The sequence below is a fragment of the Pecten maximus genome, chromosome 12 (assembly GCF_902652985.1).
Source record: "Pecten maximus chromosome 12, xPecMax1.1, whole genome shotgun sequence".
Taxonomy (NCBI): Eukaryota; Metazoa; Mollusca; class Bivalvia; order Pectinida; family Pectinidae; genus Pecten; species Pecten maximus.
In genome coordinates, this window is record NC_047026.1 from 12,619,334 (window position 1) to 12,643,511 (window position 24,178).

Genomic DNA, 24,178 nt, shown 5'->3' on the forward strand with positions numbered 1-24,178 from the left:
CGTGATAGTTACCGATTGACCAGACACTACAGTACAATTATGTTACCGTGCACGCTCTGAGTCTAAGTGACAATTTACTGTTATTATACTGTCAACTTTATTGACATAATTCTCCTTATACATAGAAAATATAAAAGACATTTGTTACCTATATAACGTAAAGGAGGACAATTTATTTCATTTTATTCTTATATTTTTAATCACTATCACTTTTTTCAGAAAATCATTATGTATCATAATATAGCCAAAGACTGTAATATCCAGGTATACATGATAATTATTCGTATTATTTGTGTCTCGGATATACACATTTACTAATGTAATTTAGGAAAACCTCATTTTATACTTTGTGTTAATTGACTTATATGTATTGCAATGTGGAAATATTCTATTCTGACGTACACCACGTGTTTGTTTACTTTTCATTTTGATACGACCCCCAGAAACTACCTAGTACGTCTCCGTCTCCGCGCACGTAGTCCGCGTACGTCTATAACTGGACGTGTCTATTACGTCTGCGACTGCGGAACCTTGACATACCAGAGATCAACCCTGGACAGAGAATGAATGTCCTCGCTGGTATTGTTAGATTTAGACACAGTGGTGACCATGTTTGTCAAAGTATATTATCATAACAAGATTTACAACCAATCACAAAACATTAGCCATGGCTTTCACGGTATGTTTTGTGAACAAGTTAGTGAATTTCTCAATTATATACCTCGGAAATCCCAGGGGGAGGGACCCAGTGAATTTCTCAATTATATACCTCGGAAATCCCAGGGGGAGGGACCCAGTAACCCCCCCCCCCCCCCCCCCCCCCCCCCCCCCCCCCCCCCCTTTTGGGGAAAAGGATGGCACTGACATTTTAAAAAAGAGGACATTGACATTGGCAAAACATGAGTTCAAACAATTTATCTGTCCAAGGAAAAGGAACTTCTTAAAGCAGACGTATGATACGATGCAGTTAATACAAGGTCCATTTTCTGCATTCGCTTGATGAATGTCACCGAAGTATCACACATCTGATCTCCATGCAACATTTTAACATTTGTCTTTTTCTTTCTTATTCATTTTTCGCTTGGAAGTTGTCATCCTGGCGTTTAATGATATGTGCTGCTGCGTGGTATTGTCCAGTTTCAGATCACAAGCAAAATGAAACAAAGCGAAGAAAAACTAAATAAAAACTTGACGAACGTCTTCTCACCTTTTTCGCGTTCGTCATATGTAGTAATTCGTTCGAGCCAAAGTATTAAATCTAATTTAAATAAATACCGTTGTGCTTTTTTAAACCCATATATTCAAAATTTCATAATTGATCCTAAGGTTTACACTACGTCATATCATTTCATAACATATACTTTAAGGACACCATGCCATTGAAAAAAAGTATGTATCATTTAATTCTACTCTCTAGATTTATATCTACCTCTTTATATCACAATACATGTATATCAATCAACTGATAATTAGTTCATTCCTGAGAATGAGAATACTTTTTTAAAAAAACGGGGAAAGGAGGACACTGACATTCTTAAAACATGAGTTCAAACAACTTATCCGTCCAAGAAAAAGGAACCTCTTGAAGCAAAATTCAAATTTACCCCATTGGCCAAAATGTCCTTGGTTACCGTTTCCATGTCAGTTTTGCTGTTCCACAGAATGGATCATTCAGATAAGCAAACCATACACCACTTATCCGAACTGACACGCTTCATCAGGTTCCCCGATTTCGGTCCACATCGGCAGTCAAGCTGACTGAGTGAAACGAATTAACTCCGGTAGATTAGAATGCATGTTGAACGAATCTATATCATTGAAGTCCAAACGATTTGGACATGCAGAAACATAAAACCGGGATTTGTACATGTATTTTCTTCATTAACGTTATCTAGTCATCGTCTACGGAATGCACCCACTCCCCATCGTCTATGGAATGGCCCCCATTGTCTACGGAATGGCCCCATCGTCTACGGAATGGTCCCCATCGGCACGGAATGGCCCCATCGTTTGTAAAACAAGTACCTAGTTCCACAATTTCACCAATATTGTATTCTGACTTTATAAAAAAAAAATCATTAAAATTATTGTTATTCTGTATATCTCATTTTTCAATATACACGATCGATAACAATGGAACAATGTATTGTTTAAATAAACCTTTATCTAACGATCAACACACAATCAATGAACTACCCAGTGGACAGTCTACCCTGAAATGAGACATCGTTGGACCATTGATTGCTATAGATCAAGTGGAATTACAGGCGTGCTGACACTTCCATGTAGGATTTGTTGAGGGTAAGTACATACTTTTCTACGTTTTCCTTTTCTGCTATAATCTTTTATGTATTTGGAAAAATTTAATCATTTTTATATTTTTTTAAATATATTATTACAAAATGTGTAACATACGTTTCTTAAAGTCGGACATATTTCTGACTTCATGTTTTATGTTTATGAAACCAATCGTTTGCATGTACAAAATGCCAAAACGCTTTTCGTATTCGCTTGCGCTTCCTTTGAAAATAAATCTAGTTGATTATTGGCGATGAAATAGCATTCAGTAAAAGGTTCATTCAAAGTAATATCAAGTTTGAACTTTATTTATTTGAACACCACTCAAACAAGCCATATATATATATTGCATATGCCAAGATTTACCGTTGTTCTGATCAGATAAAAGATACCATATGGACCCCATATTTCTAAATTTAGAACAACCGAACAATATAAACTCCATATCTTTAAAATTTCCAACAATAGACCATATGACCTCCATATTTTTTAAATTTCAATAATGGATCATATGGGCATTTTTCTTGATTAAGACAACCGTACCATATAAACTCAATTGTTTTCTTAATTAAGTTCTACTTCTCCTTTCCAAGAAAAAAATCTATTTCTATGAGTATATTAAATAATATATCACATTCATCATGGCATGAATTGCTTATGAGTAACTTCGTTCTCACCAGAGGGTACGATATTCCATATATTTCTGTATTAATGTTACATTTGGTGCGGACTTTCCCATTACATTTTAAGTGAACATTGACTACATGGTAATCTTTAGTAAGGGAATACATATACTTAAGTCTACTTATTTGGTGGACTGAAGATTTCCTTTCATGTGAACTAACTAAGACAAACTACTCTTCCGAAATCACGTAAAGGTAATTAAGACAAACTACTCTTCCGAAATCACGTAAAGGTAATCTTGACGGTTCGACTAGTGTCTTTCGCCTTTATTCTTACTCCTACTCTCCATCATGTGAAAGAAAAGTGTCATGAGTGACATGTTTTTGTTTATTTCTTCCTGACGTCATATATCACTGTACAAAATCCAAATCAATAAATTTCTAATGGAGATAAATAAACTGAAAACTAATTTTGTTAAATAAAATGAAGCAATATATTGTCTGTCTCCCCGATTTTGATTTCTTTTGAATTGTATGTACATGTATATATATAATAAGTAGTTATTACGTTATCAAGTGTTTTCTCACGAACTATATGTACAAGTATATATATAATAAGTAGTTATTACGTTATAAAGTGTTTTCTTACGAACTATATATACATATATATATATAGGGACCAACCAACCAATTGTTTCCCCATAGACTTTAGTGTTAACGTTTTGGAGTATTTCATTCAAATTCTTGAATTCAATATGACAATTATGGTTTATAACAAAAGTTTAGGGTCTTATATAACACCTAATCGAAAAAAAAAGTTGGGTCCTTCAGCTCAAATTTTCTCCAGGGTAGCCATTTTGAAAATTGGTGAATTTCGCAGTAAAAATTCTCAAAAATCTTAAATGTTTACCTGTTAATTATTATTACCTGAACTTTTGGGGGGGGGGGAAATCAATCGGATTTACGAAATTTATATCAACATTTGTTATTGATAATTACCTATCAGGCTACATATCTATTTTATCGCTTCATAACATACTGGCCAATCAGTGGCTGCCAGACATTTTATCCTTGGCTTAACTTTCTATACACAGGGGCTGTTTCAAAAATCTATTTTTTTCAATTGGTTGGTTGTTCCCTATATTAAATAAGTAGGTATTATGTTATAAAGTGTTTTCTTCTGAATTGTATGTACATGTATATATACAATAAGTAGTTATTGCGTTGTAAAGTGTTTTCTTTTGTCTTGTAGTGGCGGTAATAATCGAAGACGAAATGGTAACCAACGATAGACCTCGATTGCGTCGCACGCTTCGCGAGATGGCGGAGAACAGCACAATCCATGGTCTACCAAAAATATTCCAATCCAAGCAAACATATTTGAAGATCATATGGTTGGTAGTGTTTCTAGCAACTACCGGATATGTCACCTACCAGCTCAGTAAACTGTTCGAGGCGTATTTCGAATGGCCAATTAAAACTACTGTCAAACTGAAATACAACCCATTGCAGTTCCCGGCCGTGTCCTTTTGCAATATGAATCCAATCAAGCGCTCATATATCAATTACACTAGCGAGGAAGTACTCTCTATCCTGAGCCCAGAGCTGGTATGTAGACTCCTTCACACTGCAATAACGGTTTTCCTGTTTATAGACTTCTGCTGTGGTGAACATGTGACTTTATGATTCAGAAAAGTTATATTTACCGAGACCGAGAAAAAGTCGGGTTGCCTTTAAAATTATACTATAAATAGTATGCCTGCGATTCTATTATTTAACAATATGAAACCTCATTAATTTATCAAAAGCGATGTTCTGCGTTTGGCAAAGAGAGCAAAATGACACAATATTCTGGCACATCATCATGTCTTGTCCATCAGTATTTCATAAATGGAGTTTTTATCTAATTTCTATCTTTTTGCAATCTTTTTTGTTTTGATAACCAATGGTATCCCTAAAAGGCCATATGAAATAGCATTATTCAATATCTATATTACATTTATGCAAATACTACTATATCGTATTTGAAAGAAATTTACCTTGATATGATTCTGAGATTGGTTTGGTTAATATTGTGTAACACCTGTCGTCTAAGGATTTAAAGAGGGTTTTCCCTGTCTGCGAGATGCATATGCTTAAAGTGTATTTGCTGGTGGATGGGTGTGACGGTGGTTGTGTGGGTGATGGTGTGTGCGTGTGTTGGGGGGCTGTGAATCTGAGAACTCATGTACTCAATTATTTTAATTATGCAATGATATAGGAGAGTATTAGTACATTGTATAGTCTGTATAATAGTTTCTCTATATCTGAATATTCATGTTTTTTATGTTAAAACTAGGCAACGAGGAACATATTAAATGAGGCAGATACAATGGACGACAATATAACCGTGCCCTCCATTGACTCGGTTAGCGGTTCTGGAATAGATTATGGACAACTTGGCAACCTGGATGAAAACTTGAAAGATATCAACTTTCTTCATGACAATGGAGACCTTGATCCCGCTAACTACGACAATAATTATGGCAATCTACCTCCCGATTACCTTGGTAACCCTTTTCCTGGCCAATATGATTTCAATTTCGGTAACGGTTATGATGATTACGGCCTTCATGATTACTCAGATGACATTGCTGACCCATTCCGCGACATTGATGACGAACTAATTAGAGAATTGATGGCTTATGATGACACCGGGGCCCCGCGGGAACAGTGGATTAGCCGTATAGAAGCCTTCAAAGATGCCTTTATGAATGAACCAAGGTAATAGCATCCTCATTCTAAAACTAAATGTCATTGACAATTTGTGATGCCAGATTTCATAAATGAGCTTCATTAGTGTCCATACAGTCTTTACACTCCGGTACTTTCTCTTATGGAACACTGCACAATTGTTTTCAGATGAAGAGGATGGTTTATCACCTGAGAAAGTAATATTTCCCTCTGCCAGCAATGATATATCAACCAAAGAAAGTGCTATTCCCCGAGGCCGAAAGCTGAGGGAAATATTTCTTACGAGAGTTAAAAAATCATCGTATTCACCGGAATACAGATTGATAGCCGTTTTATGATATGATATTTCCTCGTTTTCACGTTTTAAAATGGTCAGTCAGACCAGTTAGAGAGAAAGTGGATGGGCGATAGTAGGATATGAGATGTTCAGAATTACAATAAAAAATGACAAACTCAGCCATTAATTAAAATTCACTTATGATTTAATATTGTTTTGAACCCAACTGGCTTAAACATAAATTATAAATAACAGAGTTTCAGATGAAAAAAACATCTTGAGACATGACGAAGTTTTCTGTCGTTAAAGACTCTTTGTCGTAGCTTGAGAAGAAGGGTGTTGATGGGTCTATTTTCTAATTACTACGGCACGGAACCCTTGTTACTGAATTTGGGTACAAACTCCTCTTGTTGGATTATTATCAACCCGGAATGCTGATTTGGGGTTGAATAATGATTTAGCAAAGTGGGACTATTTATGATCTACCAATTAGGACAACAGGAAAAATACAGTCATATTATGAACGGTCTTATTGTCATATGGTCGATAAGTACAAAAGTAATTAATATTGATTAAATAAACACAAATCTAAATATTTAGATATCAGAACAATAGCCCGCCGGAACAATAACACGAATACCTAGTTGTATAGTCTAGACTTTCTGTGCTATGGTGTATGCTGCTACGAGATATTTTACAAAATTATTCAGAATGTTATAAATGGAGAGAAATAATCAAGACATTTCCCATGCGGATTATTCATCAAGTTTGCTAGATGACAACAAACAATCATTCGTCACTGTCTAATGGACATATTTGATTTGATGTTAGTTTTGATGACGATTTATCTCGAACGGCGACCTGTTTAGCATTGACCTGTATGTTTAGAATTACCACTAGATTATTATTGATCTACATGTACTTTATGTTTTAGATACTGTGTTTCTAGTAAAATGGTAATATATAATACTGTTAACCCCTTTTAATTCGCGAAGTGAAAGAAAGTAGTATTTAAATAACGGATAAATAAAGTAGAAAGTGGCCACTTTTAATATCGAGGAAGGTCAAATTGGCAATGATGTGAGGAGATTGTGTGGCTGCACTGTTTACTTCGGGAGTCACCGCGATAAAAGTAAAAACATCCCGGAATACAGTACATATCAAACAAATAAAGTATGCTCGAATGTACATTTGTACATATTAAACACTGTATTTTATCCATAAGCTTTATTTTACAAATTCAATACCCAATGTATCAACTATATTAATTGTTTACCCAAACGAAATCTAGTGAGAGGTCTTACTGTTGGAGGAAACCGGAGCAGGTGATCAGGTAGTTTTGTTTTGTTTTTGTTTAACGTCATATTAACAGCCAGGGTCATTTAAAGACGTGCCAGGTTGTAGGTGGAGGAAAGCCGGAGTAAACGGAGAACAACCACCGACCTACGATCAGTACCTGACAACTGCCCCATGTAGTTTTCGAACTCGTAACCCAGAGGTGGAGGGCTAATGTTACAGCGTCGTACCCTTAACCACTCGGCCACCTCGGCCCCCAGATCATGTAGTGCATTACCACTACGCCACATAAGCACCCCCGTCTGTTGTTTCTAGTCCTATGGTCATTGAATGTTCTGCCGCGGTTCGGTTTATTGTTAACCAACGCTCAAGAGCTGTCAGTATTGATATTAGATATCAATCAATACTTCTGGGACAACACCTACCTTGTTTTGTACACAGATGGAAGTCAGGAATCCGCCATTCTCTTTATTGGTTTGGTTTTTATATTTACATATCTGTGACGTACATAACTATTACGATCATGTTTATAAGGATCAAAAGAGTTTAGAATGTTCAGGGGACTGCAATCCGGAACATTATTTATAGGTTATTCAGAAAGTAATAATATCCTGGTCTTGTGCCGTGGACATGATTGTTTGATTTCCACCCTATGGTGTTGTTTTATCATACAAGACCACAATCCTACTGATCTCAGAGTACAGTAAAATCGAATAGGAGTGACATATATATATTCTAATTTAATTAAAGTTTCTTATTATGTAAAACAGCCTATAACTTTTAAGTATATCTAAAACACAAAATGCAAAACCGCATCACTATAGAGTATCAAAAATACGAAACAGCTGTAAGACACAGGATTTTTAGTGGTAAGATATGTAGGCGGAATTTAATGGTAAGCTTTGTAGGAGGAATTTTAATGGTAAGCTCTGTGTGGGCGGATATTAAGTGGTAAGCTCTGTACGCGGATTTTTATCGGTAAGCTCTTTGGAAGGGGAGGGGGTGGGGGTTAACGGTAAGCTCCCTGGGTAGTTTTTAAGTGGTAAACGTTGTGGACAGCTTTTTGGTGGTAAGCTCTGTGGGTGGATTTTTAGTAGTAAGCTCTTTGGAAGGGGGAATTTTTAGTGGTAAGTTCCTTGGGCAGTTTTTTGTGGTTAACTTTGTGGACAGATTTTTAGTGGTAAGCTCCTTGGGTATTTTTGTAGTGGTCAGATCTGTGGGAGGACTTTTAATGGAAAGACCTGTGAGGGTATATGTAATGGTTAGCTCGTATTTATTTCATAATTGACATATACTTATCTTTTACTAAATCCACTATTATCATTTGGTATGCCTTTGAATATCTACTTAAAGGAAAATGATTTTAAATGGCATGTTTCTTGATATGAAATAATACCATTTCGTGTTACAGAGAAAACAGATATGAGATGGGGCATTCCATTGAGGATATGTTGGTTTCTTGTAGCTACAACGCACGCAAATGTTTTCCAGAGTAAGTCGAATAACAATTACATGGATGACATAATAAATAATTATATACACTGCATAATTACTAACCCTAAGAAAATGTTGAGTAATCTATGTTAAACGTGCTTAAGAGTGGGCCATGCAAATAATTTTACCATAATGCCATACTTTGATAACGGGTTGAACAAATAGGTCAAAGATGTTTAAAACCAAATTCTGTAGCAATATAAATCTATTTATATATATTTATGTTATATACATTCTACATGTATATGCAAATGTGTCACAAATAAGCGAAATGAAAACAAAAAATCTGAAAAACGATATTTTTTTTATTTCCTTGCTCATGTACCGTGGTTTTGGCGTAGATATGACGTGTGGGAATTCTGTGTAAAGACTAGGGGCATAGAAATTTGAGCTCAATAACATATTTGTTTTTACATCCATCTCTTGGATTAACGGTAGGAAAATGAAAATGGAATGAGATTTTCTCTTACGTTTAGGAAAACGAATGGCGTCTTGTGATTTTTTTAATTACAATTATATCTAATCTACAATAAATATACAGAATTTTGAACAAGGACATGACCAGTCTGCAAAAAAATGCAATTCATATACAAATGAAGTGCTTTAGTGTTGCTGGTTGTTTGAACCTTGGTAAAATGTTTTTATTTCAATTTTAGAGATTTCAAATTATTCCAAAGTTCGGAGTATGGAAACTGTTTCACACTTGAGTCCTCCAAATATTTCTCCAGAAAACCAGGTCCTTTGAACGGTAAGGGAAATTCTTATTATGATGCAGAAAATTACGGCGGATCAAATTAATACTAGTAACACAATTTCGAAAAATGGTTGTATATATTATTTATAACTTTTCATTTTGAGTTGTCTGTCTATCTTTGTCTTTTCTTCTCGGTATATGCATATTTATAACATTCCAGCTTTCCTCTAAGTTTCCAATCACGGTGACGTCATATATAATTGCTAATGCATGGTGTGAAAATAAATTTTGAAGATAAAAGCAAGGGTACAGAGGAAGTGAAAAAAGGACTTGTCCCATGGTTTTAATGTACCTGTATACTTTAAACGGGCATATTTTAGCGGTAAATAATTTCAGCGTTTTTCTTGCTGAAATCATTGCGATAAATCGATTTAACATATTGTTTTCTGTCAGACTTGATGTCAGTTCATTGCTAGTCTATTTAAGTTCAGCCATGTACTAAATATTGAGTACGCTAATATAGTAAATGGTTCGGTATATTGTTATTAATTCTTTAAGGATTGTGGCTGACTCTAAATCTAGAAATTCTTGAGTACATCACCAGCTTCGTTACCGGGTATGGCATCAAGCTTCTAATCCACCAGCCAGGCACAGTTGTATTCCCTACATTAGAGGGAATAGTCCTCAGTCCAGGGCATGAGACCAGCATCGCCTTGAGAATGGTACACCGACTTTTTTATTTTATTTTTTTTTATTTATCTATTTATTTTTTAATTTAATTTTTTTTTTTTTGCATGTACATCTTCACCAGTAAACAGCTTATAACGATCGTGTGTTATATGAATTAAAAAGCTATAGTTATACAGAAATTTTAATTATTCAATTAGCTTGTAAAGCAATTTGTCCTTCTATGACTCGTCAGTGTTGCTAGTGGTAAAGTGTGGATATCTACATGTATAAAGGAAGATAGAAAATCATTTAATGGCCCTATACAAATATTGATCGTTTTATTATTTATCAAGATCAAGCTTATGTTATTGGTACAAATGAATCTTCTCATTAGCTTATGGCTGTCTAAAATCAATCGCCTCCATTTCTCTATAGAATTTAGATAGGTGACCGATAGTTTTTGCTATATTCTAAATTATGAATAGCATTTCAAATTATAGCTTCAAAAACCGGCAGTACAAACAAAAATACAACATTGCTGCTGGTCATGTTTTGGGGAAAGCATGTCCTCCTAATAATGTCATCGCTTGTTAACACAAGGCACTATGAGATCACCGTAAATGAACCTTCTCGTTAGCTCACGGCTGTCTATCTAAACGTAATCGTCTCCATTGCATTATACATGTACATGTTTAGGCCCATCTAATGATTCAATAGGTAAAGGTTTGTTTTTGTTTAGAATTGTTTAATGTCTTGTCAACTGTGGTCATTTGATAACGGCCTCCCCTGTGTGCGAACGATTTCCTTGTGATAGCGCAGAAATGATGCCGATTCATAGTGCTACCACATACACCCAGCAGGACACCTCGTCTAGTCACATTATGCAATATTATACCGGCGAATCAGTAGTCCCACTTCTACTATTTAAGAGACGTATATACGTCTCGTCCAGGGGACAGAATCCAGAGTCATCCTCACCGGGTCTAACGCTCTTTTAGGTCAAAAGTGAGGAAGCGGTTTAGAAAGATTTTTTTTAATTGGAGGACTCTTACAATTATGCAATTGGGACAGCAGTAACCATTTTTACGTCTTACCTTTGATATAGGCCAAATAATGGATAAAAGAAAAACAGCTTTATTTTGCTGTTTAGTGTAGGACTTGACTCCTCAGAACTTCTCAGTAGATCTTAATGCAACATATGAATGGTTCTCAGAAGAGGAAACGGTCTAAATAAATACAACAAATATGACAAAGGAGGTGCAAATAATATGAACACATGAAATATGATATTAGATACTTTCAGAGAAGCGGTCATAATCATATGTAATTGTTATTCTGTTACATAATCAATACTACATCTCGACATAAACAAGTCTATGTACTCTGTTTACATATTTATTTACTTTTTAATCATTGTTAATGACAATTGCGCGAAACAGCGGATGTTCAAAAACACCCAAGTTCTGACAATTCAAATATTTTGATCAATGTTTTATTCCAGGTGAATGTCAAGCGGCTAGGACCACCCTATGGCGAATGTTCGAAAGGGGAAGCATTCCAAAAGACTTTTGGCATTCATTATACAATACCAGTACGTTAAAATTGATACTTTTGTTGTTCATTATACAATACCAGTACATGTGTATATTGAAATTGATCTTTATCTTATCTATAATACACACAAGGTTTGTCGATATGTACAACTGGCTGTGAATCTTTAGTTAACATATACTTATTGATATGATATTGACATAATTAATGATACTATTGTACGTACATTTGTATATAGCCTTTGGGTAAGGGAAAACAAAATCCACAGTCTCTACTGTTTGAACCCATGGCGAGCACATAGTTTCTGATACAATCGTTGCTTATTCTATAAAAAAAACATTGTTGGCAAATGATCCTGCTTTATTCTCGGTTACAATAGAATTGGTGGTGATATTTGAATGCAATGTTAACGTTCACGGTACTTATTCCCATTCACATATTGTTCATTATTAGATAGATACTGTAAAAGTGGAAATGTTCGCGGCGTGGAAATTTTCGCTTATTTCGCGATCATTAAATTTCCGCGAAAATATCCACACGCGAATATAATAACACGTGAAAATATTGGCACGCGAATATTTCCAAATCCAAGACGCAAGTAAACCATGTCGTCCTTGATATGTAACGTTGTCATAGTCGGTCATTTGTCTGAGACATTGCTATACTAATGTAAGTAATTAGTAATATGATGATACTGCATCTAGTTTAATGTTGATTGATCATTAAACTTTCTTCATTTCAGGATAATTACGATCGCTTCCACGTTACTGTACATATCAATCGCAAAGCTGGTCGGTCATTGTGTAGCTATAGGCCCCAAAACAGCACACGTTTCAGTTGTGACAAAATAAATAAACTTGCTTGTATTAGAAATGTTAATGTTAATGTTATATTTGAATCAAAAACTATCGATAGTTAACTGTAATGAATGGTCCGTTTAATATATTGAAAATACGAAAGGGCTACTATAGAAATAGGTCTATACATGTTGGTAAAATTAGGTCAGACCATCAATATGTCTGCTTTTTAATTGCCAAGTCGTATTTAATTACTACCAAACTTATTTGATACCTGCAAAATCAACTATCGCTAATTGGGACACCTGGCGTTGTTTTGACTAGACATGAACCTTTCAACTTGACCGCGAGTGACGCCTTGCGTGGCCTGTCTACCTAGCTTGAGGGAGCAGGTTTACAGGTAATAGTTAGATTGGGAATAATTAAGAGGTGTTCAGTCGCAATTAAATAACAAAATACTTAGTTAACACTGCATCCAACGATACACGGATAGTTTCTAAATTTATACCGTATAGTACGAGTACTGATAACGCATGTCATTTATACATTTTCGGGGCCTTAAGTTGCAATCAGGTGTCTCGTAGGTGGTGTATTCAATATAAAAGACTGAATCAACGCAAAAATATCTGATATATATTAATGGATTTTTTTCTGTCCCAAAGACGTAATGCAATGATCACACTACAACCAATTAACCTAAACGTGTCTGTTGATCAAAGTTTGGTTTATTTACTGGACCGGTCGTCGTGAGCTTTCAATGGAGTTTGCCGAAAATAATCTTACTTTATGTAAATGGCCAATGACATCGCAGCGCGAAAAGATACTTTTATCATGACTGAGAGCGCGAAAATATCCACACCGCGAACAGTTTGGAAGCTGACTAAGCGAAAATTTCAACGCGCAAAAATATCCACTTTTACAGTATAAGTACTCATTAACTGTATTTTGTGGGGTACCTGTAAAGCGCGAAACGAAATCAAACGAAACGAAAAATGAAAAAAAAATATTAAAAAATTAAAAATTAAATAAATAGAAAATATTAGACTTTACAAAGGCCTTAGTGTCCATTCTCAATTTCTCATCGGTGTAAAAAACAACGCACAGGCATAAATTCATCGCAATAAGAAAGAAGCATGGCGAATGCTAGCCCTCATGTATGCGACTCTCTTCCACCCAACTTTCTTTTTTCATTCTATACTGTTCCCATTCTACTCAATTTCCTTTCTATTCTCGTCCGCTGAAAGGCCACAAGGCCGTAATAGTTTTTTTTTATTTTCAAGGAGATACAGATACAAAAATGTCCTCATACATGAGAGCTAGCATTCGCCATACGTCTTTCTTCCTATTGCGATGAATTTATTCCTGTGTATTGTTTTTCACACCGATGAGAATGGCCTTTGTAAAGTCTAATATTTTCTATTTGTTTACTTTTTAAATTTTTTATTTTATTTTTTTTCATTTTTCGTTTCGTTGATTTCGTTTCGTTTCGTTTCGTTTGATTTCGTTTCGTTTCGTTTGATTTCATTTCGTTTCGTTTCGTTTTGTTTTCGTTTTGCACATTACAGGTACTCTTTTTTTGTGTGGGGGTGGGGAGATATATCATACGTTTGTTATTACGGGATATCAATGGGTTTTTCCCTGCTGTAGGCGTGTATCAAGCTGTGTAAACATCACTGGGTGATAAAGAAGTGTGGTTGTGTGCCTAAGTTGGATATAGAGGTGGCGGAAGACGAGGACAAGCACGATGAAAGCTACTACCTATATGACGATGGTGTCCGTGACTGTGACGCTAAAGATCGAGACGGTATGACACTCGTAATAACCAGATTACTCGTAATATTGACAAACGATAACTCGTCACGAATTATTTTTTTCTGTTGTACTAATCGGTTTCTGTAGCATTTTTTTAATTTTAATCGGAAATTATTTTTTTATTATGAAAATAAAATACAGGTGTTTCTGTACCAAGCTTATAATCAGAATTCCATGATAGTGTGAATATATATATATAGTGTATGTCATTGCTATGGTATGCATGTCTTAAGAGACCTAACATTCCAAAATATACTATCATATATCTTCTTATTAGATTCAAAACGAAGATAAGGTATCCAATCGCAACTACGCTATCTATTTAATGGAATCGTAAATTCGATGGTGAATTCTTGAAGTCTTGATGGGAATGTGTTTTATTGCATTTACACTTCCTTTCATCAAACTTCTAGCTAAACAAATGTTAATATGTGACTAGATGTTAGGATGGCAGTATATGGTTTCGTTTCAAGCAACAGATTTAAATAACTTACGCTGTTGACTATAAGATCGTAAGGAGACGTGTCCATGTTCGTTAAAATACTCGGTGATGCCGTTCTCAAGAGCTCGATTATCGTTTCGAGAACATGACATTGTCAGGATTTACATTACAGGTGTTGTCGGTGAACCAAAATCTTCCGAAATATCTATGATTATTCTCATGAGAGAGGCGTGTGAAGACAGTGTGTTTATGTTTGTCCTCTTGTGACAGCGCGGAAATGATACTGACTTTATAGTACTGCATTACTGAGACAAACTACAGAGCAGGACACCACACCCGGTCACATTATACTGACAACCAGTCACCGAACCAGTCGCCCCACACCCAAAAGCGCTGAGCGTTAAGCAGGAGTAGTAACTACCATTTTATAGATTCTGGTATTATCGGCCAGGGGACAGTACCTTAAGTCTTCCTCGCAAGGGCGAACGATCAACTCAGACAAAACGTGAGGCATGTTCAAGGGAGAAACTAGAAAAATGTTATTTATAAAGAAAAAGTAAGATCTCAATTTTAGTCTCATCTACGCCCTCATGCAGGGCTGATTTGAGTTAGAATTACGGTTTCGTTGTTTCCTCTTGTTAGTTTCTGTAAAGAAAATATTACACTTTGTCAGTCGCATTTTCTTTACTCCTCAGATACGAGATGTCAGTTGACGGTGGAATCTCTGTATTTGAAGGGGTCTCTGGATTGTTCGTGCGGGAGCCCGTGCGAGTAAGTAATATCTAAATATGGTAGTAACCAACACGATATCAACCATCAATTGTTAAATTATATTCAGTCCTTCGGTAAGAGAGCCAATTAACTGTTCATATGGATGAATAAGTATCAGTTCCGTATAACTTAACAACCCTCCATGAAGCTAACCGAGAGTCCCTTTTGTTAAGTAAATAGAAACCAGTCAATTGCTGGACTAATACAGCCAAGTTGTTATGAAATGGTATTATTTTAACTAAGAATTGATTTTTTATAATCTATTATTTTACACTCATATATATATATATATATATTGAATGTAGATTTTCAGTCGTTTGCGGATCGCGTTGGCTGAGTGGTTAAGGTGTCCCGACACTTTATCACTAACCCTCCATATCTGGGTTGCGAGTTCGAAACCAACGTGGGGCAGTTGCCAGGTACTAACCATAGGCCGGTGGTTTTTCTCCGGATACTGAGGCTTTTCTCCACCTCCAAAACCTGGCACGTCCTTAATGACCCTGACTTAGAAAATGAAATGTTATCAAGCTCTGAATGGTGAATTTTAAAAGCTTTATTTCAGATGTAAACGGTTATGATATTCCTCCTTTAGACTATACTGACCAGTGCTCGAACAGGACCAGTGCTCGAACACTTTGTTTATTTTTGCTTCTCATTTCCTAAATCGTACTTTCCGTCCGTTCTTTCCACATGAGTATTATGGGGTGTAACAGCACCTTCTTACCTCCGGTAGCGATAGCTCTCTATCAAGGACGATAATCCAAATTTGAGCAGACGACAATGGTCATCATCTAGTGTAAAATCAAATATCATCAAACAAACATCGTTTCCGGAAAGGTTAGCATTCATGGAAAAATCTGTATTTTGAAAGAATTATAGCAAAATACATAATTTAAAAGAAAAGTAATGATTCAAATGTAGATCTGACACGGTTTTGAAAAAAATATCAAAATGACGAACGAAGACGGATTCTGAGTTGGGTGCGACAGGTGGTACCACTACGATTGTCTACCGTCACTTGTCCCAACAAAGGTTGACCTTAGCTTGATTGTCGACGAGTACCAATGTTTGTGTACCAGATGTAGACAAGAGGAATAAGTTTTGACATTTCTAGCAATATATAATAGGTATGGGACATCTTTACTCGTCAATGCTACTATGATCTGAATCGGAAGATATGCGCACTGGTCCAAAATGTCAGCTTCCGCTGTGTTCAGAACTATTTTTATCCCACGGGATGTTTGACAATCTGAACAATATTTTTTTTAAGAAAGGATGTATGTACATTACAATATAACCGACTTTACCACAAAAAAACTGAAATCAACAATTTTATAGGGGTGTTCGAGCACTGGTCTGTACTTACGTAAATACTCGCCATTGCACAGGTGTCATGTGACCTGCTGCCAAAAATAAACCAACGTGCAAAAGTTACGGTGATAGGCTTGAAATTACTAACGGTAAGTCTGTCCTGTATAATCACAATTAAACTTTAACTTTTCAATAGGTATTGGAAATAAAACAACAAAAAACTATGTTTTGTGTTCGAGCACTGGTCGGATGAGTCTAAATCATAACAATGTTTCTCGGCGTAAACGACTACATTGCTTAAAATAGACTTCACAGAAATGTAGATATTTTCTCTTATTTTACCGTTTGTTAAAAGTCATCCACTGAATTATGATTGCGCTTATTCTAGTTTCTGTTCATTGTTTTTCACGGCAAGTACTATGGCTAATCCATTAATAATGTCACTAATCAATCAAATTTAGTTATACGCTTCGTAAACTATGAGCACGCCAAAATAGATACGTATACAGTAACGTGTTCCATGCTTCAAAATCTATCGGAATTGCTACAATGTTAGATTACATGACAGAAATGAATTGCCTTTGTAACAAAAAAAAATCTGAATATGTCTTAGAAATAGAAATGAATCACTTCGGTGCCTAACAAAACAACGATTGCTCTACAGAGCACATACAAGATATTGAGACATTTCAACACAAACACAAGAGTTCGACTGAGTGGAGCCAAAATGTATTCGTTTTCCATTACAGATATGAATTGTTACAATTTTTCATACCGAAAATAACCTTTTTCATGTTCAAATAATAAAATGAAATATTAAAATGTGTATTTCAGAGAGATTGTGTACGAGAAGACAATATCGGGACGACCCTGGCCAAACGATATTTATCTGGTATGGTTGTCGGTACTCTCAAAATATCATATCACTGAAATTATGGTTTAAGTCAACGACTAAAGAAACTGTATATTTGTCTTTAAATCAAATATTTGAATTGATACGACATAATAAACATGTCTGTTGTTCCACCAGTTTTAATATTGACGCTATGTTTAAGGACAAACGTAGCAAAACAAAGTAAACTCAAAATGCTTACAATTTCTGGAAGCACTAATTTAAGAAAAAACAAAAAGCCAATCATTATTAATTCGTAAGGTAATTTAAGATTTTTCAATCATTAGGCTCTGATATAAAGTATTGCACACTGGAAGACATATTTTATATCCAAAGGATCATGGCCATAACAGGTCTGATTAAAGAAGCTAGTTTTTTTAGTATATTAAACCAACAACGAATAAGATAATCAAAAACTACCGAATGAAATGAAAGTAAATAGACACTTTAGATAGTGAATACCGATCTTTCTCTCATATCTCGCCATGTTGGATAGAGTTTGCCCATGTAAGATAGCTATGTAAGATAAATCTATCTTACATAGCATTTCACGCGCGTGGAGTAATCTGCTATCAAGGGGGACAACTCTCACAACGTCGTCTGCTTGTGTTTACATCCGACAGTCCTTATCGTCGGTGTCGGTTTTGAAACGTTGGACTTAACTATAAAAATACATACATTCTTAGATAATATATATCATATCAGCAGTAAATCAATAGGGCTACACGGTTAAACGATTAGACATTTCATCTGAGCGAACATATAACTCCGTTACTGTAACAAACAGTTAGACTATACGCCTACAGGCCTGTTGTAACAGTTACAGTACAATACAGACTTGCCTACCCGACAGATTTGTCATTTGTCATTTAAAACATGTAAACACACACAATCACCTGGCAATGAGAGGAAGTAAAATAAAAGCCATACATAAAAAATATAAAAAAGAAAATGTCAAACGTCACAACCTATGAAATGGTTCCGTTTGCGTCAGCAGGGGGGCCCTGGAATTTGTTTACTCTACTGTACTGTCAGTAACTGTTAGGCCTACTCAGTAACCTGTGTATTTGGAAGTTGGGAATTGGCTCTTAAATGAACGAACATTCGGTAAAAATGACACCCCTCGATGTTATATAAAAATATTTATTTTACTTGTAACTCAGAGTCTATATTTGTGTAAGGTAACCATGAAAACTAACTGCCATCCTAGCCTTTCAATATGATCATCGTTAGCCTATCGACTGACCTACCTTCGTCATTCCATCAAGACAACCGGTTAAACACATATAATCCTATGTCACAGAAAAGATCGAATACTCGTATAGAGTCACTGTTCGCTGGTTCACACACGAAGTTGCCAAAATCACAGTGAATTTAAAATTACCAGCCACGAAACATCGCCGCGTCATGGCGATCGAGATCGCCATCACTCTCAATATCCTTGAACTATGAATGGAATTCCAATGACAGTCGTGACGTCATGCAGTGACGTAGTATTTTATAAAAAAAAATAGACTTGACATTTAAAAGTACAGTGTGTTCTGTGAAATGATTAAATATGTCGAGGTGCAAATCAAATTATATGTGAAGTTGGAAAACTCATTTCAGCGTTGGCTTTCATTATTGTTGATAGAACTTCTTTTTCTCGGATGTTGACAATTTGATCACGGCCACGTAAAAGTCGGTCAAGTTACGGTTATTTTTATCGGCGAATTGTTCATTCGTTAATCACTTAACCACAAAATGAATGAAATTTGTGTGCAAATATAGTTTGGCAAAATAGGGTATGATCTTTCAGAATATCACAAGTATATTTAGTAAAATGGTCAAATAAAGAAATTAAAAAAAGGAAGAAAATGGATGGCTGAGGGACACTTTCGCCAGAAATTCGGTAATGATATGAGAGAAAAAGACTCTTTCATTATGTGTGTATGTAGGATAGGGATATTCCACCCTCGGGATCACAAAATGTGGTAAAAACCTCGGCAAGCCTCGGGTTTCACCACATTTTGTGACCCCTCGGGTGGAATATCCCTATCCTACATATACACATATGAAAGAGTATTATATTCCCCCTAATATACAGTGTAGGGAGGGTATAAAATCAAATTAGAGGGGGGAAATAATTTAATCTAGATATAAATAATCATAATATTTATGATTTCTTGCAGAAATACGTGCTGATGAAGAACATGTGTCAGAACAAAACGTTGCCCTACTTAAAGGAATTCTGTAGCAACTTCCTCAACAATTCGGACGCCACCAATATTTCAGCGTAAGTCGGGATTTAAATCGAGAATAATGCTCCAACATGAATATTCCTAATTATTCTATTTTTACCCTCATCATTTTTTATTTTTTATTTTTTTTTTTTACTCCTTGTTTGGCTCTGATCAATTGATTGATTGATTCAGCTGTTCTTGAGAGTGAACTGCAAGAACTCGTCGTGATGTAACTGTAAAAAATCCAAACTTGTATTTTCTTATCCTCATTGCCTTAACATATGGAGGTAATTAGTTTGGATTCATCATGGAATATGAAAAAGATAACTATATTCCGTTAATTACTGACTTATATCTTTCAGTTCCCGTAACAACTTTTTACGGACAGTGATTTACTATGAAGACATTAACTATGAAGTCATCACGGAAAGTCCTCTGTATGATGTGAGTTTAACTATTTATTATTTAATATTAAAACGTCAAAAAAATGGGGGAAAATGACGTAAAATAAGGGGAACACATAAATGGTATTGACAATGGGTGGTGCATTGTAATCATTGTTTCTTTAAATGGTCGAAATAAGACTCTCACACACATGCGAAATATTTACATTCAGTATACTTGAAAGCATTAGCGAAAATTGTGTTCATTTTTCATAACAGCATTAGCCTCATCACAGTGTGTAGTAATGTCGGGGACCGCGTTACCACTGGTAGTACTCTCCGCCGTCGGATTATTTCTTCTGTTGTTCTATTAAACAAACATGATCCTTGTGACATTTACATAAATCCAGTGTTGTAGAACGATTCATGGAATAAGTCCAGAATCAATGTTGTTATGACCTCATGAATGTTTTAAAAAATGCATTTCATTCCTTAAATAATACGTAGAGGCCACTGGGGAACTGAGGTAGACGACACAGAGGAGGAAAGGAAATACATTGTAATGGACTAACATACGTCACTTTATACAATAATCCAATAAAATGGTCCTAGCCAATGTTTGGACCATTTCAGCTGTTGGTTGCAAAAAGAAAAAAATTAGTGAATTTAGACATAACTCATAGTAATTACACATGGTGTCTAGAATTTGGCTTAAATTACAATATCTACAACCATATCGTCGTTATTTTAAAACTTGTCCTTGCTTTCAAGTGTTCCTATTCCTCTTAAACATAGGAGACACGCTATGCCTATTTGTCGTTATTTTAATCATTGTCCTTGATTTTCAGGAGTTTCAGTTTCTCTCAAACATAGGGGGCACGCTAGGCCTGTTCTTGGGGGCATCTGTCATCAGCGCTGTTGAGATCATCCACCTCTTCATTGAGACCATCTTGTACTTTCGACGTCGGATACACCACAGGAAGAAGATCAAGGACAGCATAAAAATCAATGTAAAGCCTATTCCCAAGAAGCAGGAGGACGAGGTTGAAGCTAGGTTTTGATAGACATATAGGTTGACGAAGATTGAGGCAAGAGTGTAGACACCCTTGTTACTTGGAAAGTTATTTCACTTGTACAACGTACCTCTGGATTGTCATGAAAAATTCGAAAGCTCAGTCACCACCATCTTGTGGATAAAACAAAAAGACTAGTTTTAGCTTTCGATTGACTTCAAAATAATCTCAGGGTCGCTATATACCGCCAAATCAATTATCTTTGAACTTGGCTGTTGTCCTTTGTAATCTTCAAATCAAACTCATCAGTTTAGGGGTTGGTCAGGTTTTCCCCCTGTCACCAATCAAATAGCTTGTAGCATGCAATCAAGTTTGCCAAAGTTAACGTAACCCCTGGAGTCTCGAAGTCCGAAGTGTATTAAGGTCAAAGCATTCTGGAGTTTCCATATGGTTGCTACTGGTTCATGTAGTATTCACTCCAAAAAAATGGTTTGTGATCAATGTTAAGACAACACAGAAAATGGAATCTTCGTTTTCAACGGAAAGTCACAGTGGTTTGTTTACATGTGTTTTGATATGGAAATTATTTGTAATTGTCCACCTAATAACTTGGCTTGCCATAAATAATACACAAGGGGTCCTACACGTGCATACACATTAAATACTGTATGTATTCAATTGGCCACTTAAGCAATTTGCAAACAATGCAATGTTCAAATTTACAATGGCTGTCTTGTTTACGAAACACTTAATTATTGAATAAAGTCAAATGCTTTTGTTTGTTTGTTTGTTTGTTTGGGTTAAACTGCCCATCGACGGCTGTGGTCATCTGCAAGAACTTTTTGTGCTGTACTTCATATTAATATTTATAATACATTATTAATAGCGATGTTTCATATCTTTATCTATTTATTTATTTAATTATTTATTTATTCATGTATTTGTTGTTAACGGCTGTTGTGCTCAGTTTTTTTTTACACATATCCACAGCAACTGATGTATAAGATATTGCCATCATTTACAAAGCCACTGGTTAGCGTTTCATCCCTCGCACTTCCGCTTTGTATCCATCATCTCAACATAACACATGTATGCTCTTCAAAGCAATTCATTTTGTTTGCCCGCTAGCTTATCCAGGGAATGATTTCTCTTGTAGCAAAATTCTTTTAGATGCTGTATTGCATAAGTTGGTAATTTCGTCAAGTTTAACTGTCGATATATCTGCGTGGCATATAGTCTACTTACACGTTTTAGTGAAAACGATAAGTGTTTTAAAATGGCATAATAGACAACCGATAGTTCACCTTTAGACTAGACCACTTTGCTTCAATTCCCCGATAGACGTTAAATTTGTTATTGATATAAATGAGATAATTAATTCACAATACCGATGTCCATCCTGTTTTACCATGTATCATTGTTATCCATTTGTTAATGTTCATATTCTCTGCACTGTACTGTTTATGAGAATAAACAATTGTCATTGTGTCATTGTGAACACTAATCTAGTTCACATTAAGACTTCCCCTTTATGACCCCATCCGAGCCGATAATGGTGATTTATATTAACAGATAAAGCGTGTTATATGTTGTCATTTGTTAAAATCATAATTCAAAGTGTGCTGTATGATTTTGGTCTTTTGATATATCTTCTTCTAGAACTAGGGTGAGATCATTCAATATTAGAATATAGCTGGGCAATTCGTTACAAAAACTTAACCTAGGGGTGATGTCCAGTCTATCAGTGATCGAACAATGTCGTTTCAGTATAAAATCAAATTAGAAAGGATAACTTTTATATTCTATAGATATATTATGTATTTCATAAGATATATATATCCTATATTTGTATATTCCAATATTTAAGTTTTATGAGATAATAAAAATATTTTGTATGATTTCTTTCATAATAAAAACATGTTCCTTGAATGACATCCTAAACAATTTCGTGAAATTCAGAATCGACAATGTTCACAGAAATAAATACTATCTTGGTTTGCTATGCAGAACACTAAAAATGACATCCCACCGATCCATGCGTGTTATTAATTTTCTTATCTCGCTCGTCCATGATCGAATGGGTCTCGTCGCCGCGTTACAGACTAGACCGGTTTTCCAGCATGCCTGTTAACCCGGAACAATAGCTTACTGATGTAGATGTTGGTATGTTTACCTCAAGTACGGCAGGTAAATAAACGCATGCCTATGGGGTGTGTGGCTGTAACATAACTATCACTTACAACGTGTCCGTCATGTGTGGCGGTATTGCACCTTTCGGTTCCCATTTCGTTTGGGTCATTAATGCACTTGTTTATGTAATGGTTTAAGGGAGAAAATCCCATCGTTGTTACATTATACGGAATATTGGAGTGTTTTTTGAGATTAAAGCCATTTATACGTTCATACAAAGACAGTTATAGGCCCGGTTCTTTTTAGAACTGATAAAGTTTCGAAACTCAACAGATTTTTTTTTTTTTTTTTTTTATAGATATTTTGTTCATAACTCCTTGCTGTAGCAAATGGACACACTCTCAAGGTTAGTGTCGGAGATATGATCTACTTGCATCAAATTACCTAACGGGTAATACTGAGTTTTTTTTTTTTTTTTTAATAAATGTATCAAATAATTGTGTGTGTTTAGTCAGAGGACAACGTTTCCAATCTCGTGTAGCGACATCATTGTTTCTACATGTTTGTTTTAACGGACATTAAACAGTAGAAACAAGAGCAATCGTTTTGACAGCTGATGAAGGTTTCAACCCTATCGTTGATTAATTAGTAGAAATGTGTATCCTCCCACATCCTCTCAGTGGGATCTCTATATGATATCCAGATGGGGTAGAAACCTCCTTTCCTCTCCCTAACATTTACTTCGTCTAATAATTGATAAATCTCAAGAT

At 35.4% G+C, this 24,178-nt stretch overlaps 1 protein-coding gene across 1 annotated transcript; it reads left to right on the forward strand.

Annotated features, from left to right (window-relative positions):
- Positions 1 to 4,128: 4,128 nt before the first annotated feature.
- LOC117338853 (FMRFamide-activated amiloride-sensitive sodium channel-like) lies at positions 4,129 to 23,132 on the forward strand. Its single transcript, XM_033900216.1, has 12 exons — positions 4,129 to 4,529; positions 5,260 to 5,684; positions 8,639 to 8,719; positions 9,378 to 9,469; positions 9,974 to 10,137; positions 11,586 to 11,675; positions 14,080 to 14,236; positions 15,382 to 15,457; positions 17,603 to 17,660; positions 19,832 to 19,935; positions 20,245 to 20,326; positions 21,114 to 23,132. The coding sequence occupies exons 1-12, from the start codon at positions 4,197 to 4,199 to the stop codon at positions 21,324 to 21,326; spliced, it is 1,875 nt and encodes a 624-aa protein (XP_033756107.1). The 5' UTR covers positions 4,129 to 4,196; the 3' UTR covers positions 21,327 to 23,132.
- Positions 23,133 to 24,178: the final 1,046 nt, after the last annotated feature.

Coding starts and splice junctions, on each gene's coding strand:
- LOC117338853 (XM_033900216.1), top strand. CDS start 4,197: ATGGTAACCAACGATAGACCTCGATTGCGTCGCACGCTTCGCGAGATG. Junction 10,138..11,585: donor CCAGCATCGCCTTGAGAATG/GTACACCGACTT, acceptor GTTTTATTCCAG/GTGAATGTCAAGCGGCTAGG. Junction 11,676..14,079: donor GCATTCATTATACAATACCA/GTACGTTAAAAT, acceptor TCCCTGCTGTAG/GCGTGTATCAAGCTGTGTAA.